At 47.0% G+C, this 26,288-nt stretch overlaps 6 protein-coding genes across 6 annotated transcripts; 4 read left to right on the top strand and 2 right to left on the bottom strand.

Moving 5' to 3' along the window:
• Positions 1-6,901: 6,901 nt before the first annotated feature.
• On the top strand, positions 6,902-8,076 carry DEU56DRAFT_750446 (uncharacterized protein; the record flags this gene model as incomplete). Its single annotated transcript, XM_041349535.1, has 4 exons — positions 6,902-7,374; positions 7,402-7,667; positions 7,718-7,905; positions 7,933-8,076. The coding sequence occupies 4 exons, from the start codon at positions 6,902-6,904 to the stop codon at positions 8,074-8,076; spliced, it is 1,071 nt and encodes a 356-aa protein (XP_041215757.1).
• Positions 8,077-8,271: 195 nt separating this feature from the next.
• On the top strand, positions 8,272-9,807 carry DEU56DRAFT_905962 (uncharacterized protein; the record flags this gene model as incomplete). Its single annotated transcript, XM_041356783.1, has 1 exon — positions 8,272-9,807. The coding sequence occupies one exon, from the start codon at positions 8,272-8,274 to the stop codon at positions 9,805-9,807; it is 1,536 nt and encodes a 511-aa protein (XP_041215756.1).
• Positions 9,808-11,844: 2,037 nt separating this feature from the next.
• Positions 11,845-12,815, top strand: DEU56DRAFT_905961 (uncharacterized protein; the record flags this gene model as incomplete). The annotated part of the gene is made up of 2 exons (XM_041356782.1): positions 11,845-12,186; positions 12,522-12,815. 2 exons carry the CDS (start codon positions 11,845-11,847, stop codon positions 12,813-12,815), a joined length of 636 nt encoding a protein of 211 aa, XP_041215755.1.
• Positions 12,816-13,251: 436 nt separating this feature from the next.
• DEU56DRAFT_921648 (uncharacterized protein) lies at positions 13,252-16,169 on the bottom strand (the record flags this gene model as incomplete). Its single annotated transcript, XM_041358511.1, has 4 exons — positions 13,252-13,741; positions 13,809-15,486; positions 15,540-15,827; positions 15,885-16,169. The coding sequence occupies 4 exons, from the start codon at positions 16,164-16,166 to the stop codon at positions 13,386-13,388; spliced, it is 2,604 nt and encodes an 867-aa protein (XP_041215754.1). The 3' UTR covers positions 13,252-13,385.
• A 1,762-nt stretch (positions 16,170-17,931) lies between these two features.
• On the top strand, positions 17,932-20,382 carry DEU56DRAFT_905959 (uncharacterized protein; the record flags this gene model as incomplete). The annotated part of the gene is made up of 14 exons (XM_041356781.1): positions 17,932-17,956; positions 18,002-18,040; positions 18,095-18,235; positions 18,284-18,424; positions 18,472-18,528; positions 18,582-18,787; positions 18,847-18,888; positions 18,944-18,985; positions 19,035-19,064; positions 19,183-19,560; positions 19,613-19,762; positions 19,826-20,020; positions 20,072-20,241; positions 20,298-20,382. The coding sequence occupies 14 exons, from the start codon at positions 17,932-17,934 to the stop codon at positions 20,380-20,382; spliced, it is 1,701 nt and encodes a 566-aa protein (XP_041215753.1).
• Positions 20,383-21,574: 1,192 nt separating this feature from the next.
• On the bottom strand, positions 21,575-24,113 carry DEU56DRAFT_750442 (uncharacterized protein; the record flags this gene model as incomplete). Its single annotated transcript, XM_041349534.1, has 10 exons — positions 21,575-21,606; positions 22,034-22,209; positions 22,257-22,415; positions 22,492-22,786; positions 22,828-22,857; positions 22,906-23,058; positions 23,223-23,491; positions 23,547-23,683; positions 23,733-23,860; positions 24,077-24,113. 10 exons carry the CDS (start codon positions 24,111-24,113, stop codon positions 21,575-21,577), a joined length of 1,416 nt encoding a protein of 471 aa, XP_041215752.1.
• Between the last annotated feature and the right edge of the window lie 2,175 nt (positions 24,114-26,288).

Raw genomic sequence — 26,288 nt, 5'->3', positions numbered from 1 at the left:
TCTTCTCCACAATAGCTCAAATAGCCCCTGTAGATGGTTTTGGTGTTTTCAACAATGTCCAATAGGGTTTATGGTCATGAAATTTGTTGTTAATGATAACAAAGTAATACTATGGCCTTTTAATGATCTTGTGACTAACTTTGAGGTATATTTGATGTCAGTATCCTCTATTAGGATAATTCCTTCTTAAATAATATACACCTCCTAGGTGTTTCTGAGTAGATATCATTTTAAAATGAAAGTATATCACTCTATACATATCTGCCCATCTACTCTATATTAAGTTCACTTCCTTCTACTGCATACAGTCTTCATACCATCAGATTATCCTCTATCAACTTATGTATTTTATATGCTTGTTTTACTTAAAGTCATTTCTCATTAATTTCTTATATACATATGATCATATATGATTGGTTTTCATCTCATATTACAAGGCAACATACTCCTAGCCATAAACAGTCCAGTAGCATGAGTACTTGAAGTTGAAAATAGTACCTGTCATATAAGCCTCTAGAAGCAATTGCTTTTCTTATATGTTATAGAACACTGACTATAGCAAGAGTAGCCCCAACAATATGAGTGATGACATTGATGTAGACCATGAAGCTAATGATTATTTTTTCTCAAATAGCATTAGAACGAAAGTCTTATATTAATCAAGAGAAGATTATCATAGTAGAGAATAATGACATCAAATATACCTCAAAGTTAGTCACAAGATCATTAAAAGGCCATAGTATTACTTTGTTATCATTAACAACAAATTTCATGACCATAAACCCTATTGGACATTGTTGAAAACACCAAAACCATCTACAGGGGCTATTTGAGCTATTGTGGAGAAGAGTATGGGAATATTTTTAAGCAGAAATGTATAGGATTGATGGAAAATATATTTATGAGACTAGTAGCAATGATTAAAGTCAAGGGAGGAAGCATCATACATCAGAATCATAAATATTGCAGTTGTTAAACTCAAAGTCAAAAAAGTGTCCCAATGAGTCACAATTATAGAATTATCATATCTCCACTCTGTAAGCTCAGATTCAAGCCAGAAGGTATTACTACCAAATATGTCTGCACTGCCACATCAGATTCACACACTGTGGCTTGCCATTATGCAATTACATGAAACTGCACAAACATTGGGACACTTTTTTGAGCCACTGTATGTACCCCTTACTTAAGGGATGGGCCCACATGTGAGATTATCCCTGCATATACTGGGTGGGCCAGGTGGTAGTTAATACCCGTAGCTCAGGGGTGGGCCCGCGCTATACACTTTGTGGAACCCAATAATATAATGGATAGTAGTGTTATGGTATATACTATCACTGTTGAATGTTACCTGAGGGTGAGAGGTAGGCCCCTTATGAACTTGCCGACACCTGAGCATATCTCCGGCATGGCCGACATGGTATATACCCAAACATATCTGAGTCAGTATATCTATATCCATATAAATGACCGCTGAAAAATCTAAAATCGCTGAGATGGGACAACTGCCAAGGGTTATGACTGTCATATACCGTACACTGAGCCCCTGAATCATATCCCATCTCTCCCAACAAACAATGTCCGGACCTCCGAAATGTAGCCAAGCTATACCTTAACCCTCGGCAGGATAACTCCGCATCCCAGTCTCCACTGGACATACCCCTCAGCAGGATCTGCCCTGTTTCCCATATACATCGGATGTCCTATACGTCGGACGTCCTATTCATCGGTCCTCCTCCTGTATACCTCGGATCTCCTTTTCGTCGGACGTCCTATATGTCGGACGTCCTATTCATTGGTCCTCCTCCTGCATACCTCGGATCTCCTTTTCGTCGGATGTCCTATTCGTCGGATCCCACTCATGTCGTCCACTCGTCCGCTTGTCCGCTTGTCTGCTCGTCCACTCCCCCTGTATTCGTCGGACATCCTATACGTCGGACCCGCTCGGGTCCACTTAACCCCTAAGCATCGGACCCTAAAACATCGGACCTACTCAGATCCTGAGCTTCGGACCCAGGTCCACTTAACCCCTAAAAAACATCGGATCCACTTCACAGTTCATCTCCGTCCCCATTTCCGGTGATCCGCTTGACAGTTCATTTCCGGTCCTGCTCCTATTCTGTTACCCCATTTGTATAGTCCCCTTGTCCTAACCCCTATATGCCGGATCTGTTTGACAGTTAATATCCGGCTTCATTCTCGATCATACCTCCTATGCCCGGATCCATTCAATACTTCATCTCCGTCTCCGTTCTCGATTGTTCCTGTATTATTTTCCTTGCGCCTGTCAGTTTAACCTTTCCGTATGTTCCTCTTGTTGACCCGGATCTCCGCTGACTCCGTCCCTGTCGCACATGTCCATAGTATATAATACCTTGTAAACTCGTAGTAGTTTCCTCAGTTCGAATATCACCTTAGATTACCCTCATTCCTGTTTCCTCGGACCCGGATCCATTTCCATGGGCCCGGGTCCACTTTCCTGTCCTTCTGTCCCCTTGGACTTCCTGTTTTTCCGTCCTTACACCTGTCTGTTTCTGTCCCCCACGTCCGCTGGACTAAAGCCCCTATTCTCCGGGTGTACTAAGCCCCTATTGTCCGGCGGACTAATCCTTTATGTCGGCCGGACTAATCCTCTTATGTCGGCCGGACTAACCCTCCTTACATCGGCCGACGAACCCCCTTTGTGTCGGCCGGACTAATCCTCTTATGTCGGCCGGACTAACCCTCCTTATGTCGGCCGACAAAACCCCTTTGTGTCGGCCGGACTAATCCTCTTATGTCAGCCGGACTAACCCTATGATCGGCCGGACTAATCCTCTTATGTCAGCCGGACTAACCCTCCTTACGTCGGCCGACGAACCCCCTTTATACGAACCCTCCTTACGTCGGCCGGACTAACCCCCTGAACATCGGCCTGACTCTTCCTTGAAAAGCCTACCAGACTTGTCCCCTTGAAGTCCACCGGGATTCATCATCCTCCCTCGGACTTTGTTTCTAGCCTTCGGAAATTAAGGGCACGTACTCGGGTAAGGGGCGCAGCGCACGAGCTGAAGCCAAGCCCTTCGGATCCGCCCTTTGAGCACGGTCTTAACAATGACTGTCATTCCTGAATCGCTGACAGCAGAATTGCCGGGATGGGACAATCACCAATGGGTTCCAAATCCCCCAATTGATCACTGTCCATACTGGGACCGCCAAGAGTATTTATGACCGCCATTCCGGTATCACCAACAGCATGTTGCAGTGGCAAATATTTGTGGGCGGCAATCAGTGAGGAGAGTGGTCTTTCTGAGCATATCCCACATGCAGTCAAAGCCGGCAACCTTCAGTAATCTGTATGTATCGGCAACTATTGGTTTGCTATGTACATCTGTTATACATGCATTTAAATGTCAGAAACTCTCAAGTCGTGTTTTCGGTGCCACTGACTATTGAGTGGTACTGTGAGTAGTCAGCTCGGGGGATATCTACAAACTCATGTACATCATCCCTCATATACCACACCCAGGTTATTTGGCCGGCGTCCATATCCACCCCATGCCTAATAATTCTCCCTGAACCAACAGCCATGGTGCCTGGACCATAAACAATTTCAATCCCTATATTCGGCATCTTCATCCTTGCCGCTGGAACGGTGACCGACTCGGGCCTTGCCTTCTGCCTTCAACATGGTAGTAAGCCTGCTCTACAACAACACATGACTATGGCCTATATCTGCTCTCGGCATCTGCTGAACTGCTTCTGCCCTCTCTCCTCCTCCTATCTCCTATGCTCTCGTGCTCCCTCTCATCTCGATCTCTGAACCTGCCCAATCTGGCACATCCGCCTCCCGACCAGACCTCTCCGCTACAAATACCCCCCCAATATATGCAACACTCCAGGGTCACAGAAGAACATTGTGGGTACAACAATTCAGATTGGTGGAATCTGAGGTGTTGGGTCTGTCTGCCTAGCTGCTATGTCAGTGTTGACAGTGTAAGACCCAGGGTTTCTGGACCAGGCTCAGAGCTCAGAGAGAGAGAGAGAGAGTAAGACAAACTGCATTCTAAGTCACTCCAGGTGAAAGTAAGGGTAAAGACCAACATTATTATGTAAGCTGTCCAAGTGCCAACACAAGCAAGGTAATAGGGGTAAAGTAAGCCTCACCAGGAACTTGTTCCTACAACGTACCAGTGAGACGGTGGTCTGGACGCTAGTCTGTCGTTAGACTCGTACCGGACGCTGGCGCCTAGGTGGGGATACATTCTTCATTGTCCTCCTCCTTGTCACTCATGATGCTTGCTTCTTCTGCCCCATGTTTCCCTAGTTCTTCCTCGTCTTCTAAAACCTCTGCCCTCTCTCTTTCCATCTCATCCAGTAGGGATCCTGTGCGCAGTATGAACGAGCGCAATTGTCGTGCATGGACCCATCCTGCGATGGGGAAACTCTCCAGAGTGGTGAGTTGATACGAGTTTGCCCGTTTGGCAATGACTCGATGTGGTGTGGACCAACGGGGTAGGAGTTTTCGCGAGGTAGAGAAGTTACCATCAATATCATTAGCGTAGACCTGTACTAGTTGTCCCTCCTTGAATGTAACCTCTCCTGTGCTAGACACTAATACTCGTCGATCGAAAGCGGCCTTTCATCGAATTGTGTTAGCTATGTTGTTCGCGAGGGCATCTGTGCATTGCTGTGCGACATGAGCTGTGTGAACCTGTATATCTGAATCAGTTATTGTTTCGAGCGATTGACTAAATGATGTGCGGGGCGTGTCTACCACAAATCCCAGCATTAGTTCTTTGGGCGAGAACTTTAGTGCTGGTAAGATCCTTTCATTGAGTTGTGATATTGCTGTGTTGAAGTGGTCCGACCACCCTTTGGGGATGTCTGCTGTGAGTATGTCCAGGGATCTGTCCTCCCCCAGATCTGGGGTGCAAGTCCATTTAAGTCGTTCTAAAAGGATTTGGTTAGTGCCTTCAACAAGCCCATTGACCCATGGAGAGTATGCTGGGGTGACATGGTGCTCGACACCGTGTGTTTTGCACCAATCCGCTACCTCCTTGTTGTCAAAATGCCGTCCTCCATCAGTCATGAGCTTCTCCGGTACAGTGAATTCCTGTTGGATTTTATCGAGTCCCGCAATGGTAGTCTTGGCCATCCCGTGAACTTTAAGCTTGAATCCCCACACATATTGGGAGTAGATGTCTATGATCAGTAAAATATTGTGATAACCTCCCTTACCCTTGGGCATCACTAAATAATTCGCTACGAGAAGTTCGAATGGGTGTCGACGGACAATGGGTGCTAGTAGCGAGTGTAAGTGTGTAGGACCGAAGTTTTTACACTGTCCACAGTCTAAAATTGTGTCAGTGATTATACGATCCAGATGAGGGCAAAAGATCTTATCCATCAGCCGAAGCTTGACGAGGTCCCTCCCCCAGTGGCCGTTCGTAGTATGCTCTTGATACGCTAACTCGCGTGCCTCCTCTTTTGTGATGCATTCTAGACCACTATGTAACCTATTTGCAAAACTGTTAGCCACCCTCCAAAGTTTACCTTCTGCGATTAAGAAGTTCTGTGCTCTATGTCTCGCACGTCACTTATCGTGTACTGACTTATTCTGATCCAGATCTGTTAGTGCTCTCAGAATATCTGTGAAAAGGGTCGTTATCGAAGCACTGCATTAGTGTGTGTATGTCTGTGAGGTTCATTAGTGCCTCCTGTCCCAAAGTCTCAACATTTACCACCAGTATGTCCTGGACTATCCCATGGGACGCCTCCCAATCTTCACAGACTGTCCACGTACTTCCATCCTCTCCGGTGGGCTCTGTCGTGCTGAAGCTATGACTCAGCCCATCTGCCGTGGTATTGGACGTCCCAGGTCAATGGCGGACATCGACGATGTGATACGCCAATATCCCATCACGCCATTGTGCATGGGCGACACCTAGTTTCGGGCTCAGGAGGGTGTCCCTGAGCACCTGGCAGTCCGTCTCCACCTCTACGGGTGCGCCCCATATCGTATCCGAAAACTGATCTAATGCAAATTTTAGCGCAGCGAATTCTAAGATGTACGGCTTGTACTTAGCTTCTGTTGTGGATGTGCACTTTGATGCATAGGTGATTGGGTGTAGCGCTGTGACATTTTTCCCTGATGGTAGGCTGGGGGTTGCGTCAAACCTCGGCCCCTTCAGAACCGGTTCTGTCATTAGGATCTGCTTCAAGCGCATGAACACTTCCGTTTGTCATGGGCCCCAGTGCTGGTGGAGTTTGGTGGTGCGCAAATGTTGTCTATACTTGCATTTGCCAACCTGTGGTCCTCCTGGTGGTATGCCCAGCTTCCTAACCAAATCTGTCAGTGGTGCTGCGATTCTCACATAATCCTTAATCAGTGATCTGAAATAACCGGTAAGTCCCAAAAACTGCATGAGGTTGTGGACAGTACTGGTATATTCCATTGGACTACCGCAGAGAGTTTCGCCCTGTCAGGTTTGATGCTGTCTGTTCCCACTCTAGCTCCCGCAAACATTACTTCACTCATAAAGAGTTGAGTTTTGGACAGCGAGAGGGAAAGTCCTGTGTCACATACCTGTGTGAAGAATTGATGAAGTCGTTCAAGCTTCTCTTCAAAGTTACTGCCCACCATTCCTGAGTCGTCGACGTAGAGTTCATAGAGTAGTCCTATTTGGTCTTTGAGGCTGATGGTGGCCATGTCCCCGAAAGTGGTTGGTGCTCCAGTTAGTCCGAAAGGCATGCGACAATAACACTCATACCCTCGTCCTTCGGTGTAGAACAATAAGTATGGTTGTGTGTCTTCATCCACCAGTATGGCGTAGAACCCTGCTGCATGGATAACTGGTATATCCCGAAGATCGAGCTTATGCAGAGCATAGTTCCAAGTATCTGAAACAGTGGAGTTGTTATGCAATGGACCACTGACAGTACAGAACACGCGCACATCACTGAAATCAAGGGTCCTGCATGCCCAAGCAACAATAACAATTACAATTCACAAATCTGTCATCATCTAGACCACGCTGACAAATGTCATCACTTCGAACTTGCCACGAGTCTGCTCGACAATATATCAAGCTCAAAGCAGCAGGTTCATACAGATCATGGTGATGCTGTTGATGATGATGTTAATTTCGATGTCGACGACGATCACGACATCCCAGCAGAGCTTCTTGTGACCATCAAATGTTCTGGCTATTTGCACCCCATCATCAATTACTTTGCAATTGCAAAGCTCCTCCAGGACAGGGAGGTGGGGACGGTCCCTGTGCCATTGCGCTTGTTCTCTGTTGGATGCACATCATTTCATCTTTCCTACGACCCATCCATCAGAACCATTTCTGTCGACGATGCTGCTCTTAAGTTTGGCCTTCCTGACCTGTGACCAGCCATTGCTGACTTTCTTAGTCACGAGGCTGCTCATGGGCAGGATTTTGTTCATACCATTGGGGGGGCTAGGAGAGCTGGACCCACTGCTTCACTTCCATTTGAAAAGCTCCAAGTCTGGTTCAAGCTTCGATTGCAGGATACCGATTTTCATGACATTAGTATCATATGGCCTGCCCAGACCCTGAATTGTTCACCACCTTCTGGTGTCTGGACCTGTGGCCGGTATGATCCGGTGATCGTTAACAACAATGCGAGATGCTCATGGCCTACCAATGGTCTTTATGGTATGTTCTCTTCTTCTGCCATACAAATCATTCTCATTATCAAATCTCAGGGCACACTGTCGGTGAAATCAGGGTGATTCTGCATCCTGTTGGAAAAGCGGGCACAAATTGGTCATGGAAGGACCACTTCCTCACCTACGTGCATCGTTTCAACGTCGTTTTGCAAGGTGGAAGCAATCGTGAGCCGAATACGCAGCTGCACGTACTCAAACGAGTGAAGCGTTTAAATGGTACTCGGGTAGGTAATGTCGTACCAGTTATGCAGCTAAGGGCACCTGTTAACCATGTCCCTCGCTTTGGTGCAAGCACGGACAATCATCTCAACCCATATAATGGTATGGAACATGCTTCGGAATTTTGGCTTAACAAATATTGGGACAAAAACACATTCTTCCCTCTTTCCATGTAGCTTCTGCACATTGTATATTGTTTTTTCTTGTACCTCATGCACTATTCTCATATTCTGAGCACAATAAACGCTATTGGCTAGAAGGTCGTTTTATTATTAGTTCACTTGGAACGCTGAGCTCCATTAGGCGCTATGTGGCGCATGATAAGCATTGTCTCAGACGATCCCACCGTTGTTGTAGTGTACACCACAAAAATGCCAGTCTTTTTCAGGATGGTTGACAATGGAATCAAACTTTCCTCCTTGATGTCCATCCCCGAAGTCAGTGATGTCCACACCATGAACAAAATCACATCTGAAGAACTCAATTGTTTGGTCACGCACGAGGACACACCAGAGGCATCGCAACCTCTAGGACACTTACTGTCTCACATTTTCAAGCCTTTCAAAATCCCTCTCCCCCATGTATCTCAACTCAAAATTCCTCTCAAAACAATCCTTTATCCCAACAAACAAGTCAGATCGCGACACCATGGCTTATCGCCAGATTCTCTGGTGCCACTGTACAACACTGCAACAAGTACTTGGAACTGGGATCTTCCTGTTGATCCCCCTAGAGACAGCTCGGACTCAGACCCCAGTGGTACGAGTAGTCAGACTCACAATACTCCAGCGAATCAGGACGACCCAGCACCAGAGCGCGCAACTTACGAAGAAATTGTTGCATCCTTCCTCAATGCTCTTGCTGCTTGCCTATTGGCAAAAGAAACCTTGCTAGAATGCGAGTGTTATTCAATTTGCAAATGGAGTGCAGCCAATGCTCACAAGCCATTGCCCGGCAGCGAGATAAAGCATAAACCCAACCTTGTTCTATCTGACGACATCGCAGCAAAATGGGGAAATATTCGGGTATCCGGTGAGCTGACTCACAGTACTTACAAGCCTGCAATGCGGCGTGGGAAGGCTGCAGACACCCATGCCTACCTCATGATGAGCGAACAGCCCTGGAGGCGCTTCGCACTCATACTATCCTTTACTGATTCATATTGTCATCTCAGAGTCCTCATGTATGATCACTCTGGTGGCGCTGTTTCTACCCCCTTCAATATACACACTCAACCTGACTTATTTTCTCATATCATCGCTGTTATCAATTTCGGCAATCTCGAATGCGTCGGGTATGATTCAACAGTCACATTCACGAAACATATCTCACCACCCCTTTCCAAACCTATTCGCAACTATTGCCCCATCAAGAACATGCCTGCCCAACGTAGCAGTTCAATAGACCTTCCTGCATCCACCTCTGAATCCCTTGTTGAACTACCGGATCCCGCAAGCCCGTCATTTGACAATGATCTCAAGTCTGTAGTCTCTGATGGCTCTGACTCTGAGGAACACCTAACCGATGACTCGCTCAAAGAGGACTCAAATAAGTCTACTCAAGTATTTACGCAGGAGCAAGAACCCCCCCTCTCCACCTCTCCAATGCATCCTACTGTGGTGTCCAGCGCCCCCCTCCTCAGCCTTGCATCCCAAATTCCCCAGCACTTGACAGAGAGCATATGTTCCGTCATGCCTCATCCTTCCCAATTTCCCCACTCTGAGCACTCACCTGAACCTTGCGGCAACATCAGTGTAGGGAATACTGTATATATCATCAAGAGAATTCTTTTGCGAGCCGGGGGCTCATTGGTCGCGGAACCATCTGCTATCTGGCCAGTTTGGACGAGGAAGACTATATTGTCAAGGACCATTGGGTTCTTGGCAAGCAGGACAATTTCATCCTAAACAAGATACAGATGTGGAAACTGATGAAAGGCATCACTGGTGTTCCTGAGCTAGTAGATTTTTGGCTCATTATGACATCAGGAGGTGAGGTCGACAATACTCAAAGCTATCACGAAAAGGAACGTAAGAGTACCCAGGGCACCAGTCACACTCATGTCCGGCTTGTCTTAAAGCCGTGTGCTCGCCCCCTCCATGTTTCAAACACTGAAAGAGTTAGTAAGAGCATTAAGGGATATTGTGATAAGTAAGTGTCTAGGAGCGTTGTGCAAGAGCATTGAACTTATGTCTTCTTCTAGTTCAGAAAACAGCGGTGGAGGAGCACAAGATTCTGCATCACGATTGCAGTCTGAATAACGTGATGATTCTGGATGATTTAGATTTGAGCAAGGGGTTCCTTATCGACTGGGAATTTGCAGTACACATTGCTGTGGATAATAGATATCCCATTGGTGGTACAGTAAGTACATTCCTTTCATATTGAGTTCAAACATTGATCCATTTTCCAAGGCACGGTCCCATTCATGTCATGCAGGCTTCTTGGCCAGGTTTCGCTCTTACAGCAACAGGTGAAGGCCGAGGCCGAGAAGAAACATCTGACAAAAGTGCGCAAATCAAAACAGAAGAAGACCCCAGCCTCAAAAACACCAAAATCTTCCTCGGATTCTTCGCCGCTGCACGTTTCTCATGTGGTCCAAGATTACTCTGATGACCTTGAATCCCTTTTTTTTCATATTCACTTGGGTTTGCATTAAATTCAGTGGTCCCAATGGCATGGTCCATGTGGAGCACATGTCCAATTCGTTACTTGATTGCTGGACCAACTTTGACCTGGCATCGTGCACTGCCTTCAAGATCACTCTTTCGCGAACCTGTTGGATGAAGAGTGTCTCATCAACGAATTTCACCCGTACTTCAAATCTCTTATCCCCCTTGCAAAAGATTGGTGCACAGCATTAAAGGATAATATGGTTCACCCCATGACCTTTGATGTCATTCTTCACGTACTCAACTCTCACCTCGATCAGCTTCCCTTCACTATCTTTACCTGTCACAGTGCCAAAGCGGCAGAAATCGGACGAGATCTCCGAGCGGATGTAATATGCATACCAGTGTGCGATGTGTTGTTGCATATATCTTACACAAACTCAGATGTGTGCCACGTATTTCCCGACATATGTATGACTAGTATTTGCCATCCATACTTACTCTACTAACAAGTTCCAAGTCTTTACTGATATCTGAGTTGATGAATCATTCATGCTTACATAATATGCTGGATAATATGTTTCGATTACGTCTGACTGGGAAGCCTTATGATTACCCTCCATCATGCACACTGCATACAGTCCAGGCGAATACCGCAGTAGTACTCCTCGAGGCATCGCAATAGCCGTTGAGGCTGCCCAGATCCTTATGCCAAGATATGTATAAAATGGTGAGTCTGATTCAGTTCATTCTTTGTCTTGCTTCTTTCTTGTATATTCAAGTTGCACCAAGTGTAAAGCCTCTGATGCTTCAAAGGCTGATTTACTGAAGAAGCCTTGTGCTGCAAGCTCTGCCGCCAGCACCCCGCTTGTATCCCTTGGTCTTACTGAAGCTGATGCAGTGGACACTGCTCCTTGACGTTCTGGCCACTCCAATGCGGGAACAGGAGGTAGGAACACCCAGCTAGAGAAGATCAGGGTAGTGTTAGAGGCTAAGTCCCAGAATCGGAAGCCCAAGGGCGCCACATCTCTTGGTACACTCAATCCAGTGAACCCCCAGGCTCCAGAACTGCCCCGTAAAGGCCAAAAGTGCCGTCCAAAGGTATAGCTCACTATTTTTGTTGTTGATGGTGTTGATTGTGCATTTAGGTACTCCCTCCGCCATACAGTCCTGATCCCTCAGACCTCGTTGCCAGTACCCTGGTTCCCAGCTTTTCATCGCAGCAAAGTGGTGGGAGGTTTGGTTTTGCAGCTTCGACTACCACGCACACTGCCCCCCCTAGCGCGGAGCCCAATCCTCAAGCCTTGAAGCTTGAATGACCCATACATCACCATGGGAATGAAGGTTGCCAAGAAGTACAACCAGAATGCTCTCGTCAATCAAGCTCGCAGTCCCCAACCTCCACCAAACACTACCTTTTCAGAGCGCAACCTGGACCCAGCCCTGCACAAGGAGGATGACGTTGTTAGGCAAACACTTCATGCAAGGCTGGTAAGATCCAATGTGGAGGACAGTGAAGCTAACAGTAGTGGCAGCGACATTGACGTTGACAAAGACGACGAAGGAGACGGGGGAGATGGAGGACACAGAGGAGATGAAGGAGACAACAGAGACAACAGAGACAACAGAGATGAGGGAGACAACGGAGATGAGTTGCTTTTCAACGGTTTTAATGTATATTTTATGTACTTGTGTTCAACCCCAGTGAGAACCCACAAGTGGAAAATCTACAGAGGTCGTGTTGATATATTTAGAATTGTGTGAATTCGACAAAGTGACTGAAAAATCTAACACAAAAACGATTCACGATGTTGAAGCACACAAACAACACATGAAGCAAAACTAACCCAAGCGAAATGTTTTGTTTTGCATGCAACGCACAAGCAAAACAAGGAAAGCAGACATGTGACTACTTTCCCTTGTCAAAAACTCACACGAACCCGTCCTCTTCAGTACCTGCCTTGCTACTACGACCGTGGATCCAGACAACTTGGAGCTTACCCTTACAGTGCTTCTCAAATCTCGAGAAGGCAAGTTTCAATGACTCTTTCGATGTGGGCGAAATCCTTTCAGATCAAAACAGCAAAGTCTCCTTCATGGAGAAGCTTCGGGTGTCATTCAATGAACACAAGGAATCAGTACTAGTAGCTCACTCTACACTGGCTCTTTCAGCAACCGCGGGCACCTCTGAGTTGTCAAGTAGCAATACAACTGACCTTGGTGGGGTTATGAGGAAGAAACGCGCAGCAGCAGACTCAAACTCAATCATGCATACCAACGCACACTTGACGACAGTTTGGTGAGTTTTTTTTCCACCCCGTTTTTCCGAACACTTGTCCGAGTTGTCTGTTTTCTACTAGTATCATGTTCTACTCGCACCATACCCTTTCCGTTTGCTAGTCGCATGTCGTACTGTAGCTTGTACTGCACCATTGTCAAATTGTATCAATTCTAACACCACAAGTTTGGACTGTATTCTCGTAGATTAAGTACATGTAGAGCAAACTACGGGGATATCGTGGAATCAAGCTGTTCGACGACAGCTCGATTCCTCTAGATTCTGCAGAGAGTCTTCTGATCAACAATCTACAAACTGACTGAAATTTCTCCAAGGATCTTGTTGAAACTCATCATCACTATTTTCATAGATTTCCCACTTGCAGGTTTTGACTGGGGTTCAACACTCATACCTAAATGGTTTTAAAGTATATTCTATGTCCTTGTGTTCCATCAGGGAAACCTTCCCGTCCTAACTTAGATACAAATATACACAATACATCTAAGTCAGATAACTTATCACAAGTTAGAGGTAGATGTACATAAACATGATAATGTTCATAGCTTACAAAAAATTATTGCGAGTTTATAGTGTACTACCTAAGGGTCACAAAATTATGTCTATCTTTGTAACAATTAACAAAAAATGTACTGCATTGCTCGAGGACGTTGTTGCTCGTCCAGTGACGAGGTGCAACCGGTCCAAACTTCGGGATAAGGTGTATACTGCGGGAAATATTCGAAACGGGGATTATGCTAGCAACTCGCTCACCTGAATGAACAAGACGCGTGATTTTGTACATGCCATGTCTTGAATCTGGTGTCGAAGGAAATGGAGTAAACCACTCCACGTAAGCGAGGTGTTTGGGAGGTTGATTTGTCGGCGGGAATAGTGACTGTGCGTGTCTTTCTCGAAGCGAGAAAATTGCACGAATCTGACCAACACGATAGCCTGCAAAATGCAAGTTGTTGTATACTAGTAAGCAAAGGTAATATGAGCTATAAGCATTGAGCCTTACCTTCGACACCCACAGACTGACCAGTACCATCGTTTATAAGCGCTGTATCGAAACGAGCAGGTAGGGCATCATTTTGTTGGCGAGTGCCAGTGCGACGAGGCTTGACATGGACACTATCTACCGTAACGAGTGGGTCACCATGCCCTCGAGCGTCAACAGATAGCCACTTGATCTTATGGTATACAGCCACTGAATGGAATGGCAGGAGTACATTTGCAGCGAGGTCTTCGAGACGTCTACGAGAGAGGGGTTCGTCTAAATGGTTTTGTTGCGCAACATATCGAGCGAGTGCTTCGCGAAAGTAAGTGGCACCGTAATCCGAGATTAAACGTTGAAAAGACACAGCTCTAGCACTTGGGTGCTTTGTCAATGTTTGTGTTCGGTCAAATGATAGGTCCAGTGGTCGAGGATGGTGAGAAGGAGTGTCGTGGAGTTGCCACCGAATAAATTTCTCATGGCGAACGATTTTCTCTTTGCGCTCGAGCCATCGAGTCATTTGCGCAAACTCGTTTTTGTGGTTTGTCGCGCGGTAAGCATCTTTAGCTAAGTCTATATGAAGACGTTCAGTGTACTCGGTGTTGTAGTTATCCGTCGTGCCATACAAATGAATCATTGATATATAGTGACGAGTGGCGTGAAGTTTAGGGAAATTGAAATGATTCCGGATACCGAGGTCGACAAATATTTGTTTGTTGTCGTGGAATAGGGCAAGAGCTTCGTCGAGGAGAGATAATGTCTCTGAACTATGGCACGGGTACTGTGCCAAGTAGAGGAAATCTAGGAGACCGCGGACTGCACGTAAAAGACGCGCAGAAGATAAATTACCGGGAAGTCGAGCATCAATAATGACACCGAGAATGAAACAGCATATTTGGGCATGCTCGGCACCGCTAACACGAGAGAGGCCAGTAATGCCTTTCATGAATAGGCGAATATGGTGGTTGGGGGGTAATCTTCGGCATCTTGCATCAATCTCGGTTGGTCCACATGCCTGCACGAGCCAGCTTAGAAGGTGCTTAACCAGACCCTGGTACAGCTGATGGAGAATGTCGGGTGTGATGGCTTGGAATATGTTGGCGTAGGGTAGTCTTTCCCAGAACGGGTGAACGACAGGCTTGATACCAGCGTCGCGACACGCCTGAACGAATTCGAGGTCTCCGACATCAATGGTAGCGAGTGCGTCAAGAACAGCATCGAGGTCGCGTATTTCGAAGGCCGTCGTGCTACTTTCTAGTTCGTTGGGTGGGATATCACATTTAGGGCATTCAGTAGTTTTGACGGCGCTAGCGAGTACTTGCTCGGGGTAATCGCCCACAAAACAAGCAAAAAGAGGATGGCAGTGACGTGAGATGCCATCCCCACTGCGCATGGCTAGGCCATCAAGACCAGCCTTTTCTAGCGGCAACAACACACGTGCCATACACGCATGATAGAGATTCGCTGCGCTTCGACGACGCGAGGCTTTGTTGGTGATGTGTTCCAGACGTGTGGTGGGAAGATACGCGAGGAGGACATGAGCACGCCGGGATGGTTTGCGACGAATTTCCTTGGGGATATTACCAATGGTAAGGTATACGGGGTACGCGGTTTTGTTGCGGAACATCGTGACTTGAGTTTTGTCGGTTGAAATGACAACAGGTATGACTGTTGCCCCTGGCCGCTGCTCGTCAAGCTTTTTCTAGTTGCATTGAGATAAGTAGATAGACGCGTGATACTGCACGAAGTTCTTACCTGAGAATTCCACCACCATTTACCTGTGTGCATGTCGCTGTATAGTCGAACTGTTTTGTCGTCATCTGTGTAGTGGCGCTCCGGTGCGAACACGAGGTAGTCCGCAAAATCTGGGTCGCCGTAGAGTTCCTTGATGCATGCTATAACATCTCGATAGTAAATATCAAAAGGTTCTCCCGCAACGATGATCTGTTCACGGCGAAACTTCGGACGACCAGGGAGTTGTTTATCGATGATGCTATTCAGCTCCCTTGAATTTTTGTAAGAGAGGTTAAGGCGTTCGCTGACCTGCGAATGAAGATTTGTCACTTTCGAGTCAGTCGGCACTTCGAAAAAATCACTTACTCCACCAATACTGAGTAAATCTGAAAATGCTGTCGAGGTTGGGCCACGCAACTTTGCCCACTGTGCGATCTCCCAGTCCATTCGAGAGGAGAATGGAGAATAAGGGTTTTCCGCATCATTGATGCTGGAACCATATGCCGCGTTAACATCCCGAACTTCGACATGAGCGATTGGCTTTCCTGCTCTAGCATCGGGATATTGCACAATCGAAACCCTGTCTTGCTCAATGATCTGACGTTCAACATGCTGGCGCGTTTCACGATCAGCGCTGTTATCATCCATGGGATCGTCTAGATCGCTGCCTGGTATGTCACCATTGTCCTCCTGGACTGATGGCTCCCACTTGTCCTCTTCAGCAGCGTTTTCGTCATCGCTGCTGCTTTCGTCATCGCTGCTGCTTTCGTCATGAAAGTTCTGCGCATCCACATCATTATATGGGGGAGGACTCGGAGTGCGCAAATTAGTGCGAGAGGCAGTAAGGACAGCGTTACAGCGAGCATCCTTTGTTTTAGAAAGATGCTGGCTCAAGCCGGTGACCGAGAGGTCATTTCGATGACATCCTGGGCATTCAACCATGATTGTGATGCTGTAATGATTATACGTTAAGTTAGGTGTCAACAAAAGTTAGCGCATTCACGGACCTTTTATCTTGCTCAAATAAGGGCGAGGGTGACGTTGAGCGCTGAGCGTGAGTGGTTGTGGGTCTTTGGTTGGAGAGCGTGCCCTTGGATGCTGATGGGAGATAGTATACGTTGGCGTCTGGTCTGGAGGTGATGGCTGATAGGGAAGATAGGATAATGTTGGTATCCGGTCTAAGAACAGCCCAGGGTAAAATTAGCGCTGGGGTGACGTTAAACGCCGAGCGAGAGCAGTTGTGGATTAGCGGCTGGGGTGACGTTAAATGCTGAGCGCGAGTGGTTGTGAGTCTTTGGTTGGAGAGTGTACCCTTGGATGCTGATGGGAGATAGTATGTGTTGGCGTCTGGTCAGATGCGTTGGCGCTGGAGGTGATGGCTGATAGGGAAGATAGGATGATGTTGGTGTCCGGTCCAAGGATAAGGGCGCTGGAGGCTGATGGCTGATAGGGAAGATAGGATGATGTTGGTGCCCAGTGCAAGGTTAAGGGCGCTGGAGGGTGATGGCTGATAGGGAAGATAGGATGATGTTGGTGTCCGGTCCAAGGATAAGGGCGCTGGAGGCTGATGGCTGATAGGGAAGATAGGATGGTGTTGGTGCCCAGTCCAAGGTTAAGGGCGCTGGAGGGTGATGGCTGATAGGGAAGATAGGATGATGTTGGTGCCCGGTCCAAGGATAAGGGCGCTGGAGGGTGATAGCTGATAGGGAAGATAGGATGGTGTTGGTGTCCGGTCCAAGGATAATGTTGGTATCCGGTACAAGGATAATGTTGGTATCCGGTACAAGGATAGTCCAGGGTAGAATTAGTGCTGGGGTGACGTTACACGCGGAGTGCAAGCAATTGCGAATTAGCGGCTGGGGTGACGTTAAATGCCGAGTGCGAGCAATTGTGGGTCTTGGTTGGAGAGTGTGCCCTTGGACGCCAATGGGAGATAATGTATGTTGGTGTCTGGTCAGATGTGATGGTGCTAGAGGTGATGGCCGATAAGGAAGATAGGATGATGTTGGTATCCAGTGCAAGGATGGTCCAGGGCAGAATTGGCGCTAGGGTGAAGTTGAGCGCTGAGTGTGAGCAGTTGTGGGTGCGAACTTCTACTCACCTTCAAGTTCTTGTCTCTCGGCTCGTTCCATAAACCAGATCTGGGGAACAGCGAAAATTAGGTGTCTGTTGGGTGGTTGGCACTGGATGTAATGACCGACAGGGAAGGGAGGATAAAGTTCGTACCAAGTACGAGAATGGCATGGCCCTGGAATGCAGTCTATTAGCGGATTATGAAAGCGCGGATCAGTAAAAGCCTCCACCCCCCCCCCAAAAAGAAATTTGCTTTCTTACCTTCAATTTTTACCCCCCACTCGTTCCAAAAACCACGCTCGTTCTATTGAATTCCACCTACATATCTTATTAGCACGCTATGAGCGAAACTCCTCCCACTCGAAGTATGTACTCACATTTGCCGCTTATAGTCGCTCACATGTCCGCAGGTGTGCGAAATGCGAAGAAGAACGCACTGAAGAACGCAGGTCAGTACAATTGAAACTTGGTGAAAAAAAGTAAACTCACATGCGAGAACATAGTCTGGCTGCCGGAGAAGACGCGCACTAAGCGCCAGCAACAAGACACGCCAAGTTCGCAACGTGACACGCCAAGTTCGCAATGTGAACCGCAATGGGGTTCACAATTGCGGTCGAAGCCTAAATCAACAAAGAAGAGGAAGAGTCAGTGCCTATCTGAATCCAGAAGTACCTAGTAATAACTAGTAGTAGTTGTCTCACCAGTGGCAGAGCGAGAAGACAAAGTGGCGACTAAGCGCCGGTCACCAGAGATGCCCGGTTCACAAGGTGAACCACAGTGGGGTTCACAACCACGGTCACGGTCCAAGCCTAAATCAACTAAGAAGCGATATCGTTAGTACCTCTCTGGATCCTGGAGTCCCACTTAGTAACACTAGTAGGTACTGCCTCACCTGCGGCGTCAGATGACGAAGATGAAGCTGCGAAACGCAAACGATGTAAGCCGTTAACCATACAGTACAATTTTGCATACTCACTGACATTGGTGCAGTGCGGCTGGATGCTAAAAAATCCTCAGGCCATACCACTCATCAACTGACATCCATCAAGGAAGATCAGTTAGAACAGAGCGGGAGCGAAGAAGCAGGCGACCATACCGATAGCGATCAGACTGATTTTGCCAGCGATGCGAAGGACTCGTCCGATGATAGCGACTTTGAAGACCCAACATCTATCGCAAAGATGCTATCAACAGAGGTAAAGCTTTTGTCAGCTTAGTCATATCCAGAGCTGAGTCACCAACACTGTCATGGCAGATTCCGAGTTTCGTCTCAAGTTCCAAGGCAAAGAACCCTCCGGTAAGTACTAGTAGCCGATACCATGAACTGATTAGTAAGTTTACTTACACACTAGGTGAACAAACAGTCTGCTCGCGATCGTAAACGAGCCGCAGAGGTAAGAGCACCCTGTGTGACGAATGTGTGCTGATTTCGCAATTTTTTAGACACCTGTGTGGGCCAGCGATACTGGCATGGTCAGCGAATCAGAGTCTTGCAATGACTCGGCGTTTAAATCCTGATGGCGACACTACTGGCAGTACCATCGTCAGTACATCGACCTCCAAGTCATACCAGTCCATTGACCATTCACAGCATCTTACAAAGGCCCACATCGTGAAGGCAGAGTCCGAGCACTATTTTTCGGATGCTGACAACAAGTCGGATACCAGTAGTGCCACTGGTAGTCGATCGTCTTTGCGTCCCTCCGGATCTTCGAGTGCAAAACTCATCCTGACCGAACACGGGAAAGTAAAGATGACGGACCAGGATATCACCACTCGAAAAGTGATTCAAGGTGCTATCCTCGAGGCGAAGGCCTATATGATGTTTGTTAACGGCTACCCCGAGCTAATCGAAAAAACTTCCTTTTCACGCGACACGCTCCTGAAGGCAGCTCGCGATTGTCGTGCGACATCTATCGAGATGCAAATCAAGACTAATGATGCATATGCGTCGGCTCTCGCAACCCTGGTAGGTCACTGTCGAACAAGTAGTATACACTCACCTATGATGTCATTTGCAGGTCGAAGCTCGGGTACCGCTGTTTCGTGGTGATCTGAAGGACGACGCTTGCGGCCAAGTCGCGGCTTACCTTCGCTTAGGATCCAATAGTATTGCCTCTGCTAAGGCCTTCATCGAGGACCACAGCTATCATTATTTCATGCAGTTCGGTGTATGTTTTGAGACCTCGTGTATGTATAGTTGTACTAACCTATCTACTAATCCATTACTACAGGATAACGACGTCCCGAAACCAGTGCGGCACAAACCTTACATGGGTGATCTCATGGTGCACCTTATGAAGGGCCGCTATTTTAATGGACCGAAGTCAGTTGGTGCCATGTTCGCACAGAAATTTTCCGATATCGCAAAGAATAAAGCCAACCGGCCTGAGGTCCCCATTCCTATGGTCGCTTTGACCAGTACTTCGGTAAAGTATTTTCACATCTAATACTAACATATTTTGACTCTAACTATCTAGGTGTACGCGGCACTCTTCTGGAAGGCTCAGGGCTCTCCGTCGAAGTTCAACTTCACGGGGAACCAATTTAGCGAAGTCTACGTCTTCCACGTCCAATTCCTCGAGGATCTGAAGGCGAAGGCACCTCAAAAATTCCACAAACTTATGGCAGATATTTTCGCTGCAATACAGTAAGTCCGATCTCTTTCTCTCGCAGTCTAAACTCACCCCGAGTCTTTGCTGACAGGGATCTCATGCACACTAAGAAGGCTGTTGCTGATCTGAAGACAAATGCACTCGCATTCCTCGATCTCGACGGGATGGAGGAGTAGGTGATCGATTGTGGCTATCATTGCTGTTCTCGTTGTCTAATACAGTAAATAATTCACGCTCTCTCATAAAATTAGAAAACCCTCATACATCGTGTTGACTACACTCTTTTTAATCACAATTAATTGTTTTCGTGTATACGAGCTGGAACTGAGGAACAGCTAACTCATATAAGGGACTGAAAATTTTCACAACACTAGCCATACACTGTGTATTTGCGAACAATATGCAAAAAGCTAGTTACAAATATGTCAAAGTTACAAACCAGTAAAAGAGTTCTTATAATCCGGCAAACTGTCATAATTTACAGAATTATCAGAAATTAGGCTAATTACATCTAGGCTATGGGGGGACGGTTTTCCTGATGTCGATGCTCGATACCTCACAAGCATGTCGCTCAGCTGCAGATCTCATCTTCCAGGAGATTTTTTTCGATCATGAGCAAGGGCTGACTTCTATCATACTGCGGCACTTTTTTTTCTTAGGTGAAAAATTCGCTTTTGTAAGTCTTATTTTCACTGGCCCAGGTTCAAACATTCAGTACAACATAAATTTTGCGAGGATATTGCGAGGATATTGCAAAGTGTTTGCATAGACACTCCACAATGGTGAGGGATGACAATAATGCATAACTATTATAAGGATACTGTAGCTCTCGTCTGCCGACTGCATCTGATTACAAACAGCCACCACGAAGTCAAGCTCGTACAGTGGGTGACCATCATTTTGCAGAGATGTGGGTCTTCCTTCAAGTGTTTATCTGCTGACTGTCACAGTTGCGAGACCTACGATGCTTCATCAGAATTGAAGTTCTCTTGCAATGTATTGTTGTTTGACATTATAATGCTGATGCTTTTACAATACTTTGTCTTTGGATATAATCTGCGCATTTTTTATTTGATTTTGGCATAAATATCTATTTAAAGCATCTCCAGCCCGATTCCATGATGGAGTCACATGAGCAAAAGTGGGATCGGCCAGTACCATATCTACATATATCCACTACTACTGGTCGGCGCCTGGCTGGACACAATCTACGGCCATTTTGCATGTCCGGCATACTGGTTCTACGTCCAAAATGACTGAATGGTCTGACAGAGATTGACAAAAAGGTAGGCTACTGTAGTAAGCTAGGTAATAGGGACTAAGCTACACAGTTGTGATGCTGTACAGCTCTGTAAAGCCAATTGTAGTTTACTGATGCACCCATACCAGACTATCCAATACTATCTCAACAATAGGCATGATGATTCAGCCCCAGTGAAAACCCGACATGACGAGGTCGGGTGCCACCGGACGACATATGATTTGTTTTTCCCTACTAGGAAATTTTCCGAGCTGAACAGACTTCACTCGAGCGAGTCGCATATGTTACATGATGGGGCAGGGTTTCCCATGGGCATATCATATTTTCATTGTAGTTTGCGTATTTCATCCGATTCGAGCAGATTTGCCAATAGAAATCCAAATACAATGAATTGCGACGACATCGGACAGGACAGGACGACATGGGATGTAACAGTAGACAGCAATTACAGTAAATAGCAGGCTGCGGGGCGGGGCAAAACAATATGAAAGCCGGGGGAGAAAACAGAACAGCAGACAAGGAGAAAAGCAAAGCAAAGTAGCAGAAAACATACTAGTATAGCGCACCTTCGCAGACGACACGATCAGAAGCTTTGGTCCACGTCCCTGCGCTCTGCAACCGCTCGACGTCAGCCTTATATTCGTCCTGTTGCGCGGGTGTGAGGGCAGCCCAATACATGCAGAATTCGTCTGTCGTGCCGCTCGTTTTCACTTGCTTCAACCAGCGCAATGCACATAAGTTTCTGCAAAGATAATTAGCATGAAACACTAAAAAATTGTTGAAACTTACCGTGCATTCTTTGCTACACCTGGGCGCATCTTCTTCTTCGAGGCCTTGTTGTCTGATGGTACTTTTAATGCGGCTGGTCCGTCATCTGTTTTCTTGATTGGGCTATGTGCAGGGGCAGGGATCGTCTTGGCGATTCCACGAGGCCCGAAAATATTGGCGCTTCGAGAGTAGTGGAGTTAGTAAGGACGAGAGTAGAGTTACAATAGTGTCCTACAGTGGGTTTTGTAATACAAACTCGTTCTCCTTGTTGGCACCTTGCGCACTGTGAGACATTGATGTGTGACGAGTTGGTGAAAATTCAGTCTCGCGTGCAGGAGATCTGGGCGGAGGCGAATCTTGCCGAGATGGCTGTGGCAAGTACACTCCGAACGGCGGGACGGATGCATCGCGTGGACGGGGTAGTTTGTTGAGAATATGATCTTCAAGGGGGAGAGAATCGTTTATGGGTGAAGAGGAATGGCCGTTGGCGCTGCGAGGCTCAGAATCTTGATCCAGTAGGAGACTCGGGCTCGGAAGTGCATCTCGTAGCTCTGATGTTAGTATATGAGAAAAAAGAAAGAATGACGCATACCTTTTATAACCGTCAACTGCAGTGGAGATGCTGCTATATCAACATTAGAATGAGAATTAGGAAAATGTTGACGCATACATTTGAAGTTTTTCCGGCCGTCTTGATGGGCCAGGCTTTCGCTATCATCCGACAGCTGCCGCTTGCCGTTTTTGTTGCGAACAGTACATTTTGATTCCGATATGACAAGGTCCGAGTCATCTTCTACAAGCTCTTCCTTGGCCAAAAGTTTTCCTGGTGCGTCCTTCCAGTTCCCGTCAGTCCCAAGATTGTTTTTTTCGCCAGGATGAGTAATCGTTAATGCAGAGTAGCTCGAGCTTCCAGCAGTCGTTGTCCAACTGGAACAATGGAAACTGTTTCACCACGATGTCGAATACAAGCTTCACGAACGGCCTTACGAATGGCCCTAAGTTGTTCGACAGTGACAGGCCCCCCGTCTTCCAACTCAAGCCAAGGGGCTTTACCCCGAGTTCCAGAACCAGACTCTGCATTCTCGATATACTTGTCATAATCAGTTCGAGTCCAGAAACGAATTTTCGGGTGAGATTCTCTCGACGGACGAAGGACCTTGTCGTGTCCTGTCAAAGCGCTGCTTGTCAGGCTGAAATTGAGTGGGTCGGTGCTCTCAGGGAGTCGCAGAACAGCAATAAGCTCCCCGAAAGATGCCCTATAAATGAACGAGACACAGTTTTAATTTAAATACCAGGGTAAACGAAACTTACTTGATAGTATCACGTTCTGTCCTTGTCTTACATAGCTCGAGTTGGGTTTCACTCAGTTTGGCTTGGTATAGAGATAGCTGTTCCTGTAAGACATGAATCTGCTGGAAATTTGGGGCGACTGAGTGCATATATGCACCCTAGACTCAAATGTGGGAGCTGAAGATATCAGAAACTTAAAAGACTCACACGAGAGAAACCGCTGGCAGAAGGAGTCGCTGCGAAAGAGTGCGTGTCGTTGAATAAGTCCGGCAAAGCTTGAGGAATCATTGGAGACAGGGGAGTGCGAGTTTTTGACATAGAACTTTGGGCTGTTTCTGGTGCATGCAACGATGAAGTCAAAAAATCATGCGAGAATCTAGTGGATCCATAAGAGAAATCTGTGTTAGACATTGTGATGGTAGCAGAACGAAAGTGTTGGTGGGGTTGTGCTCGGGTTGAACAAGTTGTAAGAAGCTACATCATCAAAAAATTACAAACATATCTAGACTTTGCGGATTACGCATCTTTCTGAACAATTATCATGAGCTTACCTTTGCTACGCTTTCTGCAAATACCTTTTGATGACATCGATTTCGACAATGTTGTCCTCAGCGATCCAAGCTTAACAGAGAGCAGCAACAGTCCCCGATTGACAGCTTCTGACGAAATGGTTCTCAATCCTGCATACTGGTTTAGCCACCCTCCTCGATACCGCTATCTTATGCAACGAATTTCTACTCTACTGCCTACTCTACAGGCATCTGCCTCAAGCACAGAGGACCAGAGTTGGGTTGCAGCACTGTCGGTTTTCATCTATTCCTCTCGATGAAATTTTAACACCGTCTAATCTAACTTAAAAGTTTTGCCAAGGACGTGCCAGCTGCTATGACACCAAAGATCCTGACCACAGATGGTGCTGACTCCATTACCGATCCTGAATCTGAAGATATCACCGTGACCCCATCTATTTCCACTCCCACCACTGTCGCAACCACAACAACAATCCCACCTGCAGACGATGACTCCACTACTGAGCCTGATTCTGACGCAGAAATCGTGACCCCTGGCATTTCTACTCTGACGGCTGTGATCGAAGTCACTTCAGGGCCATGCATGGACCCAGGCTCAACAACTGAATCCGAATCCGATGAAAATGTCCCGTTGGCTGCACCAGTTGTACCACCACGTCTTGATCGTCTTGATTCACGCTCCTTCTTCGCTACACCAAGTCCTCCTCCCCCGGATTCAATCTACTGGAAGTACATCACACGTGAAGAAGACTCGAAGTGGTATGACCGTGCAGGTACTGATAGTAGCTTTTCAGCTGTGCGTCACAGGAAACAGGAATTGCAGGCATTGATGGACAAATGAGGCGTTGTTAGATAATGATGAATAACAAGCTTTTTATCACTGCAGCACCGAGGGACGTGAATATCGCAAACACGATTGGTATGTTCTCGTTTCTTACTGTTTTGTCTCTCTGCTTTGGACTTCGTGCCTTCGCAAACTCGGACCGTCAGAGTTGCAGCAGAATTACTAACCGTTTGCGTTAAACTCTTCACCACCATAATCTACTTGCACAATTGTTTCTTTGCCTTCCGCATCTGTGCTACAACTTGCAAGAAAGCGCCGGGTGATGAACTAGTATACCTTCTTCTCGCCTCGTAACTAACTAAAGAGCCTCCCCGCTAACCTCCAGTACAACAAACCCTGCCTCATCTGCTCCAAACTCGACCTAAAACTCGAGGACCACACTAAGCACCTCCATTATCCTCGCCAGCCTCTGCTTCTTGTTCGTCCAGCTGATCGTGTTGAGCCGCGGGTCCTTTGTACGGGACACCAAATGTCGCAATATCAAGGCCGGGCTTTTCCACCATGAAATAACGATCCTCGGTAACACCAGACGGAAGAGTTGGTTTATGGGGGACCATACCAACCACACCAACAATAGACTTGATATCAATGACACGAACATCATCATCTTCAAGTCGACATGAGCTGACGGTATGGCAGGATAATTTGAGGAGGTCGTTGTCTGGGAGTGAGAACATCGAGATGACGGCGACGTCCTTCCAGACCCAAATTTGGTTGTCGTCGTCGTCAATACCAGCTTCAACAGGTAATCGCGTGAAGTATAGGACTTCAGCGACTCGGGTTTCGCCTTCAATAACGATCTTCAAGGATATTGGTGAGTTATGGACAACAATGGTATGGATACTAACTACCTTGACGTGTCGTGCAGGACGCACTTTTTCAGGTGGGCGTTCGGCTTCCCTCCATGATCTCGCTTACGCAAGAGAATATATCCGTCTCCGAGATCGATAGCTGTGGTCGGAAAGGGGGGCTTGTCGGGGGAAAGATCAGGCATCATTGCCTTTAGAGCATTGACTTGGCATCGTCGGACGCCCTCTCGTGATAAGTTGGCATAGGGATTGGAAGGTTGGCGAATTTCTTGCCCGAGGTTGCCAATGGTACGTTCCATGGTCCATTGAGAATAGCAGATGGGAGGCCCTTTCTTGATAGTCTCACGTACGAGGTGGCTGACTTGGTGCACACAGGGTCGAATGAAATGTAAACGTTCCGCACGGCGCTGATAGTAGAGCGTCTCGAATTCGAGTTCCCACTGAGTGAACAAGGCTTGAGCGGTACGAGCATCTTCACGGCTGATAGAATGCTGATTAATCAACTGAAATCCACGTACGAGCCTGCAATAGTTTAACCAATATGGTCGGGGAAGGATATCGAATAGTAGCGCCGGGCCAA

This window comes from Suillus clintonianus (genome assembly GCF_016758775.1).
Source record: "Suillus clintonianus strain FC179 chromosome Unknown DEU56scaffold_1, whole genome shotgun sequence".
In the NCBI taxonomy this organism is placed as follows: Eukaryota; Fungi; Basidiomycota; class Agaricomycetes; order Boletales; family Suillaceae; genus Suillus; species Suillus clintonianus.
The sequence above is the reverse complement of the archived record's forward strand: the minus strand, read 5'-3'. Positions and strand labels throughout refer to the sequence as shown.